General features: G+C 37.3%; 1 protein-coding gene across 1 annotated transcript in view; it reads right to left on the bottom strand.

Moving 5' to 3' along the window:
* GRIN3B (glutamate ionotropic receptor NMDA type subunit 3B) overlaps positions 1 to 7304 on the bottom strand; it is a 31583-nt gene extending 24279 nt beyond the window's left edge. The window contains exon 1 of the mRNA XM_072404791.1: positions 6548 to 7304. Within this exon, the coding sequence (XP_072260892.1) occupies positions 6548 to 7162 (615 nt within the window). The 5' untranslated portion in view covers positions 7163 to 7304. The remainder of the gene's footprint in view (positions 1 to 6547) is intronic.
* Positions 7305 to 12238: the final 4934 nt, after the last annotated feature.

Below are 12238 nucleotides of genomic sequence, written 5' to 3'. Positions count from 1 at the left end.
AATTTAAAAGTGGATGTATAGCCCACACTTGAGTAACATTGGTAAGAGGGTTAAACCTTCTGTGACTTTTTTTCATATGCCCTAGTCGGTATAATCAACCTCTCATTTTGTCATTTTGGCAATTTTTATATATCACAATGTTGTAGCTATTCACTCTCACTTCCTAATTTATCCTCATAAAAGGAAGTGAGGCGAAATCTCCCTAAAAGGACAGGGGAAAAATATTTGATGGGTTTTGACCCTTTCTTACTGTGTTTAAATATTTAAAAGAAATGGATATAAATAAACTTTAAGTTTTATTTAATGTATTCTGTTTAGCAAGCCTTTATGCCAAACCCACCAACCCATTCAGTTGAATTATAGTTTGGTCATCCATGTGCCTTAGGATAGGATGCTGAACAAGAGAATTATAGAAAGAGGGACTTTTCTTTTCATTCTTTTATTTATTTGATTTATTTGTGTAATCAGTTTTTTTTCTATTTCTATATTATATATCATCCATGTGACTTAATCATATGGGAATGAAAAACCACCTGATGTGAACAAAAGCCAACTGACACTGACACTAAAAACAATGCATTCCCTATATTTTTGGAATTCTGTCTCAGCTGTTAAGCAATGAGGGCGATTAGTTAAAATGGCTAATTTTCTCTAGCCTTTTTCAACCTTTTTCCAGGGAGGAACCCTTTTTTCAGGCCTTAGGTAACCCTAAAAAAAACTATTTTTAGGGGCAATGGAAAAAGAATGCAAAAAAGAATTGCTGATCTATTCTGCTTATGGTTATTAACATAAACATTTTTTTTTTTTTTTCAAAATGTTTTTATTAAATTTTTCAACTATACAGAGACAAGTAAACAAGCAAAACCAGTGGGGTAACATGACACAAAAAAGGGGGGTGAGGGAGAAACACTTATACCATTTTAAACTAAAAAAAAAGCAGCCAGTGGAATCCATAAATAAAACTATGGACTATGAGTCAACATAAACATTTTTAACATTTAGTACAAAAAAAATATATGACAAAAAGTTCTTACCGGTAGTAAACACAAAAATCACACCGTATCTTATCTATCTTCTCAATTTTTCAGCTTACTATCTCCCTTTGATTGACAGACTGAAATCTGATGGGAAATCTGGTCAATATCCTTCTTACTAATTCCTTGTTCAATCTACTTAAGGCTGTTTGGCTACTACTCCCGCTCACAGATATTATGTAAGTATACACGCACCTCCCGCACAGTTATCAGATTAGAAAGATCACTTTTTATACATAGGATTACACCATTTGCCACCGGAGGGCACCAAACACACAATGCTAAAAAACAATTTCATGTATAATTCCTGTATGTGGATATTATATCTTAGCATCTGTTGATCAGGTAGACTTTCATGATCCTTTCCAACAACAAACGACTGCAGGATGCATGAATGAGTGCTGTACATACAGCACTGTTCTGCTCTATGGAGAGGAGAGGGGGAGACGGATGGAGCAGCACCCCAATATGCTCTCTCCTCTTCACTGTCATTACGATTACTTGTTGTTCGTGGATCAGCCAGGACAGTCGTTCGGACGACGGATGACGAGCACTGTACACACGCAAGATTCTCGTCCGATATCAGCCCTGAGACGATTATCAGACGAGAACCATTGCACGTGTGTAAGTAGCCTAATGGAGGACATTTAATTGCTGTGCGTTTCAAGTGTGCAAGGCTTGTGGAAATGAGCCCTAAAGTCAAGGCTCTCTAAAATTTTTGGTTCACTGTTCATTATACTATTTTGTCTAGATTATGCTTATAAAAGCAAAGGTAAATTGAATTTGCTCATTTGCTGCATTGTAAAAACTGATCCACAAGACTCCTTCCCAATTAAAAAGCATATTATGTTCAGATTCTGACTGGCCTGCCCAATTCCCAAGTAGTTGTGAACTTTGCAGATGTTTTTTCCATTTACAAGGCCAGTCTTAAATTTTTTGCTATTTAAGGCAAATATTGAGAAGCTCTAGTAACAGTTCAAAGTGACAGACTCCCAGTGAAGACCTTAGTTGCAGACCCTGGTGACAAACCCAAAGCACAGACTTCCAAACAGCCCCACTAGCCCCACTAACAGACCCCTAGTTACATGAGGATATGAAAGTGCATGTACATGTAAAATTTAAAAAATTTTTGCCTGCAGAATGTCATGTGTATGGGCAGTGAATTGAGAGGTTATTAAAGTCTCTGCTGACCTGGCAAGAACTGCTGGATCTTTGGCGTTTTTATCTTTCTACTTTGCCCAGTGTTCTTTGCTAACCTTCTTGTGCCTTGACCTTAGCCTGTCCATGACCACACCTTCTGCCAGCCGTTAGGCAGGAGTAAATGGCCTGGGAGCCAGATCCAGCCTGTGCTGCATAGCTTGGGGACCCCTGCCCTAAGTGATAGTGTTGGAATACAGAAAGACACAACAGTAATTGTACAGTTTTGAAAATAGGGTACAGTTTGTATGTAAGGAAAAATCATTTGAAGGAAAACATAGTATCCTAAAATTTTTACTTCATTGAAAATATACAACAGTTTACAGCTAAGTATGAATGACAAATATACCAACAAAATTATGCTTATTACTAGGGGATGTAGAAAATAAAAAAGGCATTCCTGAACCATTTTTAATCAACATGCTTATCTGATTTTTAATGAAAAGAAATAATCTCCTTTATTTCAGTATACTTTATCCTGTGTGTTGTAATAAATAGCTGTTGTGATATAGACGGATGACTAGCAGCAATACAGCTTACCCAACTGTTTCATTGTATGTACCGTATTTTTCGCCGTATAAGACGCTCCGGAACATAAGATGCACCCAATTTTAAAGGAGGAAAATCTAGAAAAAAAAGATTCTGAAAGATTATTCACCTTCTGATCACTCATGTGCCATTCATACCGGTATTCCCCTTCTGATCACTCATGTGCCATTCAAATTCCCTTTCTGATCACTCTGTGACTTTCAAATTCCCGTTCTGATCACTCTGTGCCATTCAAATTCCCATTCTGATCACTCTGTGCCTTTCAAATTCCCTTTCTGATCACTCTGTGACTTTCAAATTCCCGTTCTGATCACTCTGTGTCATTCAAATTCCCCTTCTGATCACTCTGCTTTTTTTCCACTGTACGGCAGTTAGGACAGGGAACAGCAGGGGGCGCTGTGCCGGCTTCTTTCGCTCTGCACTGCAGCCAGGAGGAGACACAGGCTGCTGCCAGAGAGGAGAGGAGACACACGCAGGATCGGGTATCAGGTGAGTATCTTATTTTAATTATTTTATAACACATTTGTCGTATAGGACGCACCAACTTTTCCCCCCCAGTTTTGGGGAAGAAAAAGTGCGTCTTATACGGCAAAAAATACGGTACATTATTTTATGGATATTATATTTACATCTTTGCAGTTCTTGTTTAATATTATTGCAAGATCCTGCATATTTTTGTGACACCAGGAGATTTGATAGTCTCAAATATTTCTAAAGCTGAACTCTAGCTTTAAACTTCAGTCTTGCACAGTTGTTCTGGCTTGTCTCATGTACTAAAAATGCTTACTCTGATTTTACTGCACATTGTGAACTTCAGCAAATCAAATCCAAAAAAAGCCATGAAAGATAGACACCTAGCATCATTTAGCCCTTTCCTCCCCAGTCTCACTGCCCTTGATCTACCCCCTATTTCTTGGGTATCAATTCTGTCAATCATTGAGGCTCAACATCACACATGGGCTAATTATTACAACATCTTCCTTTGTTAAACAGTACAGCAACCTACCGTTATCTCTCACCAGTTCTGTTGGCATAGCTTAGAAAAGCATAAAGAGCTGAAGATTTTTGATTTGGTCTAAAATAAGGTATGTTATAAAAACAAAAAGTATTTATAAAATTACATTACCATGTTGATGTGGGAGGACAGGAAGGACCAGGAAGGCAACATTTTAGCACAAGAAACCTTTGCTTTAAACTGTGTAATGAGAATAATGTTTTACACTGGCAAATTTCAACCAGCTCATTTAAGTAAGAGCAATTTGCAGGTGACTCAAGCACATTAATTATTTGTGTAAAAGGCCCTAAAGGTCGTCCTTGCATTCTTCTATGGAACATATATGGGTGGTCTGAAATTCAAAGTTAACTTCTAATAATACTTTAACTAACTATAGATTACTTGTATGTAACCATAGTTCATAGTTTGATGTATACTATATTCTTATACATGCATATATACTCACATATATCATATGCTTCATATTATTCTTTATTATTTAATGGTATTTATTATGAACTTAGACACTGGCAAGCAATCGCCATGCAACTGTGCTAATACGTAAAGTTACCCCTGAAGAAACCCAAGCTTGACGAAACGCGCCGGGTATCAACATACGTATGCCACAAAATTTACTAAGATTATATTTCTGATAGAAACTATTGTCTAGTGCCTAAGCAGGGCCCTTTTAGAATAATAGAGGTATACTCCTCTCTTTATGCTGTTGAACTTGTGATCTAAAAAAACACTGTTTGTTGTTGTTATGAGACTGAACTATAAACACAATTGTTTTTTTTTTCCAAAAAAACCTTTTCTATGTTTTTCTTCTACTAATCAGGAGATTGAATTGTAAGACTGCCTAATCACACCCTGATATGATCTGTGCATTACTGGAAATAATAAGCTGATGTAAAGATTTAAACCTAGGCAAGAAAAAAAACATACACAAATGTTGGATATGCTTGTAAAAACATTTCAATCTTGGCAGCAAAAAAGGAGCTGATATTGCAGCCTATTGATATTTTTTTTTTCAGGATTCATTTTCTTTGTTATTTCCCAGTGATTCTGACAGTAACAAACCTACTGTCTTAGGGTGACAACAGTTGCTTACTGTGTAGTAGTAGCATTAATGTCACATAGTGTGGTAGGACTACATAATACCTCCCCTACCTTCCTTTCTACAGGTGTTCTGTATCTTGCAGAGGTGAACTGAACAGGGCTATTGGAGACAACACTACAAAATGCAAATTACATTGGACTGTACTGGATTTCTTGCAAGATCAACTATTTAATATATTTATTTTACAGAAATACCAAAATACATTCAACGGTAAACTTAATGGCCAAAAGGGAGCAGATAAAAGAAAGTATTAGTAGGATTTACTTTTACTTTATTTAAAAGCCATTACTCAGCTGCAATGCTAACAGGCACAAAGTGGGTGAATGTAAAAACTACAGAAAGTGATTGAGTGGTTAGAATTTACTAACCGATTTGCTTGCTGGCTGCCCAAAACTGGTCATAGTGTATGTCCTAAAATTAGGTGATACTGTATCTACCTGTGCTTGTTGTACTCTTGTTTATTACAGTGACATGAAATTACATTTTTGTTCTAGGGTTTAGATATAAAGAAAACTAACTTCAATAGTAACATCATGAACCACAAATAGAATGCACCATGGGCATGGCTGTTAATGTTTTTGCAGCAATATATCTCTAGTTATATGCACCCTCACTATCCCTAGTGATCACGCAAGTAAAAAAGTGTATACTTGCTGCGTTTGTATTGTGGGCTACAAAAATGCAAAATTTATGGTTTATACAGATAAAAACAAAGCGCAAAACACCACAAAATTGTAAACAAACAATCCAATTAAAGAAAGGCTTTCGTTTATTATGAAATGCTTAAAGATCAATAGCTTTTTGTGTTTGTCATTTTGTCAATATTTCGAATGGCAGATGATGGAGCTACAATGATTAAGATGTTTTTGTTCTGCCTGCAAGAAAACATTACCGCTAATGCATACTTGTGTGTGCCTTCATATTTCTCAGTCCCCATTTTTCTTACAAGCACACCCAAATACAGTTAGAATTAATTATATGACAGTCCGACAGGCTATACCGATTAACATACCATTGCTCTTTATAAATACACACAACCAATAGATGTCTATAGATGGACATATTTAGGGGTAAAATGCTTTAAAAAATATACATATTAATAAACACAGAATACAACGCTGTCATATTTTCTGGTTTTTGAACATTTGGTATTTTCATTCCATGACTTTGATAGTTTAAGAATCAGTTAAACATGGGGATGTCACAAAAATGGGCACATAAATATTTGCTAACCTTAATGACCTTTATCTGGATATTGCAAGGAAATTATGGAAGTGATGACTTTATGATTGGCTAAACTAAATACACACAAAACATCAGACCGAACAGACAGCAAATCAAAGGCAAATGACAAGGGAATGTGTTTCAGGTGGAAGATGTCAGTGTCAGGATAGGTAAATGTGAGTACTAAGTGCAGTCAAATGATTACATACATTACTTATTGCTGAGGTGAAGTCAGAATAAAGTTCAGTTGTAAAGTGACAGTTTTATATGGTAGGATAAAGTGAAATGTGCACCTTGTGTAAGAGTTTCAGAGGAATAATGATGAATAAACTGAGATTTTACATGAATTTTATAAGGGTATTTAATAAGAGGGTACGTCCTTTCACGCTTTCTCTAATACTTCAAAAATAATTGATTTTGGTGGATTACCTTAGTGCTTAGAGCAACAATTTGCTCCTGTTCCAGAATACTGACGAATGGGATCTCTAAGAAACTGGACAAGAATTCCAATTGTAGTAGCTCCTCCTGTGACTGAGGAAATGCCAGCACTGCAGCCACCCCTTGTGCCACTAGCACCTGGCACAACCATCGTGCCAGCGAGGCAGGGTCCCTTTCCTTGGGGGCTCCAGAAACCACCTCCAGACTCAGGTTGTAAGGAAGCAAACTGCTACGGCTAATCCGGGAGAGAACGTTCTGGATTCTTGTTTGAGAGTGTCCGGCCAGGGGTAAGAGGGCGCCAAGACGGACGGTGTGCCCAATACGGGCAAGAATACGACATGGCTGTGGGTGGCCATAACAAGGCACCAAGCTGCAGAAAACACCAAGGTATAAACAAAACCAGTGTAGAATATCCATAAGGTAAAGCCAAAAGGGGTGACACAAGGTAGTGAAGCGTGTGACAGTGGTGGAATAGTGGAAGATAAGTAAGATGGGACAGTGGATGGGAGGACAGAGAATGAAGGAAGCAGATGGGAAAGAGAGGTAGGGTAAAGTGCATGAGAGGGGGGTCAATGGAGATGAAGAAGGAATAACAGCTAGCCACATTAATAGGTAGGATGATAATATATATGAAGACAAAGCAGTGCAGGTATGTCTAAAGAGATGGAATGGAAAGACAGGAATAGAATGAAAGCAGTATCCCAGGAAGATCCAGACTGGATGCTGAGTTGAGATGCTGCTCTGCCACTGTTTGCTGGAGTCTGGTAATACTGACAGAACAGAGCAAGAGAGGGGAGGGAGAGAGACCAGGAGGGAGAGAGGGACCAGAGGAGAGGTCAAAAATATTGATGAACAGGGGAAGAAAAGCAGACAAGACAGCATAATAAGACATGCTAGGGGGTGATTGTAAATATGATAATTAATACATAAAACAATATGAATGAACCTCAGTCTTAGCAAGTCTGAAAATCAAGTGACAATAGCAAAGCAAACAAGGGAACATCAAGCAACACACTGAAAGAAGACAGGGAGTTAACATGAAGGGTAAATTAAAAAGGCCATTTAGTACACAGCTCAGTGGGTAGGCTTTAAAGTTATGATTTAGATGAATGAACACATTTCTGAAGATAGTCTAGGTCAATCAACAGAGATATTAGCCCCTTGACTCTGTCAGATATCTGAGACTGTCTGGGACAGCAAGCACAAGGCAAGGGCATACAGAGAGATGGGAATAATAAGACATATTAGCATGGTCATTAGCTGTACACTTATGACTTCTCATACCTGAAACCACAGCTTTTTATTCAGGCACTTGAAAAAAAAAGGAATATAAGGACAAAAATTCAAAGCAGTTCACCCAGCAGAAAATAATTTAACAGATAAAAAAGTGATGAGAACATGAGACATGTAGGATAAAGGCTGAAATAATGTCTTGGATAACTACCATCCTATATAATACTTTAAATCACATTTCACTTGTTCTGTTGCAATGGTTTCAAAGCACACATATAACAAAAGGGCTAACTGGGGTCATCAAATGTTTGTCTGTTGCTCTGTGCTGGACTGTATTTGGACTGAATCCAGATAAAAGCAGTAGTACAGGAGAAATGCTGCCAATGTGAGATGGAAGAGATGATACTGTGCCAAAGGGAATGGGAGGATGAAGCGAGAGACTCCCTGGCTAGAAAGGTAAAATTATGGTGCTGAAGGGGAAGTCATATACAAGAAAAAGCAAGTCACTGAAATTAAATGAGCACAGAAGATGGATGGAAATGAGAGAGGCTCAGACTGCATTCAGAGGAATGTGCAACAGGAGGGTGATGGCAAGTCTGTGCCTGAGATGAACATTAAAGCTTAGTGCAGCAGTGACCAAGCTGTATATAGCAGACATGATATAGCAGAACTATTTAAATCTTTTTCCAGAACTAGATGTGTAAAATATTTTGCTCTATATTAACAGAAAATACCAAATCAGTTTAGGAAATGTAATTAAGGAAAAAAATAAATTGTGAAATCCACACTTTGTAGTTTAGATTAGACATAGTAGCAAAGATAATTAATTATAAACTAACTCATCTAGTAGAAGACAACAATGTAGACATGGTAAATGTGTACAAATTGAGGCTTACATTTACCTCCCAATGTGACAGACTGCTACTTATTGTCTAATAGGAACCTATGTGAGCATTTGCATGCAGGGAGGGAGTCATTCTGCTTCTTGTATAGATGTCACAGACTGAGGAAGCCCCTTTGCTGTGTATGTGACCAACACCCTAATGAAATCTCTGTTTATTTATGTCATTCTGAGTGAAGCATTTTCGCTGTGGGGTTTCAGAGCAAGCAGATTTCAGACATATATTGTGGATGTGTCAGTGATCATTGATAACACAGCGGATTTATTAAAGCACAACATAAAAATATAACTTGGATCTTGCTACTCTGCTTGAAAAACCAATTTACATACAAATATAAATACAATGATAAAATCAGATTAGTTTACTTGGGAATAAAAAATGCTTTGACATCCCCTAGATAATGTCTAGTGAATTATCTATAGAAAGTTAAAAATAAATGTATTACTAGTTGTCCACAAAAGGAAAAGTAAATATAGTATGTGGGAGAATATTTCGGGAATAATTAACTCTTTACTGATGGGACTGGCATCCATTGTAGAATTTTGCAAACTAGGCTAATACAGTAGCAGAGATGATCTAACTTCAATGTGGTCATAGCCCAAGCATAACTACAAATCTTCCAAGTGTGTATTCAGGTTACAGTTCCTAGGGAATGACCCTTTTTTTTTCTAGTAATCAATGGACCAATTTGATACATGAAACTGGAATTGGATTTTTAAATGCAAGTAGGCAAAAGTAGGAAAGAGACATGCTATGTATTCTCTGCAATAAAACAATCATTTTCTTGCCTATCCTCAGCCTTATCTATAATGTACAATATTCACATACATTAAAAGCATACCTTTGTTTTAGAATGAATGAACTCCTGTGCACATGATTTATTTTTTTCTATGTCTGGCTTGTTAGTATATACTAACTTTGCGCTAAAAAGTAAATGCAGTTTCATGGAAAGCATACTAAATTATCCTCTATAATCATCTTAAAGCGTACCTAAACTCAGAATTTTCACTTTACATAAAAGGGTAGACAACCCTATTGTGTAAGGTAAAAATTCAGTTTTTTTTTCTTTTTTTCTTTAGCTTCAACACCCTTTTTTTTTTTTAGAACCCGGAAGAGAAGACAAAGATGGCAGTGCATGCTGGCTCCGGGACGGATGCCGAAACAACACAGGACCCGATGCAGGACACCCCAGGAGTGATCGGACTGCCTTGCGGGATTGAAGGTAAGTTTATTTTTTTTTTAAAGTTTTGAGTTTAGTTTCTCTTTAGGCCTAGGATAAGTACTTGGGAGGCAGCAGAAAAATGGGGGTCATCTCATGCTGTGGAGGAACAGAGTGGGTGGTTTAGTGCATTATATTTACCATGTGAATTATATAACTCATGTTTCTAATTGCTGAATGTTAAAAAACAAAGCTAGACTTATCAAAGCAAAGTTAGTGATTGGGATAGATGTTACTGCTTTGATTCAAGGTAGCAGTAATGTTGTGGCTTTAAATCAAACTCAGTCACTTCCCTCTAAAATGGAGAAATCAATTTTAGATTGATTAGCGCCTTAAAAGATTTTAAAAGTGTGAATGTAATTATCATAATGTAAATAATCATATCATCGTATTTTAGTGTTGTAAAGATTGTCCTTATATATAATATATTTGTCAATTGCATACAGTCATGAGGAAAAAAGTACACCCCCTTCAATTCAAATGTTTTGCAAATCAGGACATCATATTAAATTATCTGGTCCTTAGGAGGTCCTAAAATTAGGTAAATACAACCTCAGATGAACAACAACACATACCATAATACACTGTGTTGTCATTTATTTTCCAAAGACTAATTTAAAATGCAGAAGCATTATGTGCAAAAATTAGATACAGCCTTACCATTTCAACAGGGATTAACAGGGTAAGTAGCAGCCAGGTGCTACTAATCATATGTTCTTGATTAATTGAACATCAGCAAGTGTGACTACTTAAATAAAAGCAAAAGTTTTTTGTTTTCTGGTCTGGAGCGTTTAGGTGTGTGTTAACAAAATATCAACAATGAAATGCATCAATAATGATCCTTATCAGTTGTTGCTGCTTATCAATCTCAGAAAGGTTATAGGACTATTTTATACAATATAAAATAATGGTATACATCATTAGCCTGATTAATTAAAGCTCTCCAAGGCTGGAGAGGATACACTTTCATTAGTGAACCTGGGTGATAAAGCAAACCTGGAATGGATCTGGTCCAGGAATGAAAATATGTGCTAACACAAAGCAAATTAATTTTAAGAAATCGATTCCAGGTTTGCCTAAATTCACCCTAAGGTTAGACCATACAATGTTAACAAAATGTCAAAACCCCAAGAGCTACATCCCAGACTCTTCAGGGCTCAGTTAGCATGTTGCATGTTAAAGTTCATGACAGAACAATTAGAAAAAGACTGAACCAGTATGGCTTGTTTGGAAGGATTACCTGGACAAAGACTCTCATTTTATAAAAGAACACGACAGCATAGTTTAGGTTTAGAAAGCTGCATCTGAACAAACCACATCACTTTTCGAACAATGTCCTTCAGACAGAAGAGATCAAAGTGGAGATGTCCGGCCATTATTCACAATGCTTCATCTGGCAAAAACCAAATACAACACACAGAACAAATCCCTCATACCAACTGTCTAGCATAATGGTGGAGGGATGATGATTTGGGCTTGTTTTGCAGCCACATGACCCGGGCACCTTGTAGTGATTGAGTCATTTCATATTGTTTTGTTCCTAAGATGTCAATGTATTCCTACACCATTAAGCTTACTCCAACATGCTTCACAGATCAGATGAATAAAATTGTAATTGTTATGACCATTGGTTTAAATGTTGTGTACCCACTGGTAGAGATGACGCAGAATCTGATGTGAGTTGGTCACAAAAAATACAATCTCCTTTTAATGGTAATGTAGTAATTACTTTGAGAGTCCTCCTTGTACGTTTATGGAAGAAACTACAGAAGGTGCAAGGTCGGTTAAGTATTTTTTTGGTAATCATCAGTTATACACTTAAAGCAGAAAGAACCACTTTAAATAGGCTGAACCCAGTTAAGTTTAAGATTGCCTGAACTGGTATTTTCTTTTTTTAACACTTAGTTCCTTTCCTGGCTCCCAGTGTAAATTTCCTATTTCAGTATCAAAAATTAGATTGTCACACTTGGGTAGACAGAGCCACTAGGGGCGCTATGGCTTGCACAGAAGTGGTGTGAGCCTTGAGAAGGGCCAAAGCGTCCGAAGAGTCTGAGCAGTAACCAGGCCTCTAATGGTGAGGATGTTGCGCTGCTGGTTACTGCCAAGTTCCGATTCTTGGTCACACCACGGTGGGCAGCAAGATACATAGTGCCAAATCACTAGGCAGATAAATTGTCAGAGAAGGCTGGGGTCAAGGCAGACAGCAAGCAAGAGAAGTCAGGTCACAAGCCAGGGTTCAAATAGCAGGGATCCAGGAAGTAGACACTGATGACGCAGTGGCCACCACAGGGAACACAGAACATACTAGAAGCAACAGGAGGCACAGGT

This window comes from Pyxicephalus adspersus, chromosome 3, assembly GCF_032062135.1.
Source record: "Pyxicephalus adspersus chromosome 3, UCB_Pads_2.0, whole genome shotgun sequence".
Classification (NCBI taxonomy): Eukaryota; Metazoa; Chordata; class Amphibia; order Anura; family Pyxicephalidae; genus Pyxicephalus; species Pyxicephalus adspersus.
This window is presented reverse-complemented; position numbering and strand designations above follow the sequence as displayed.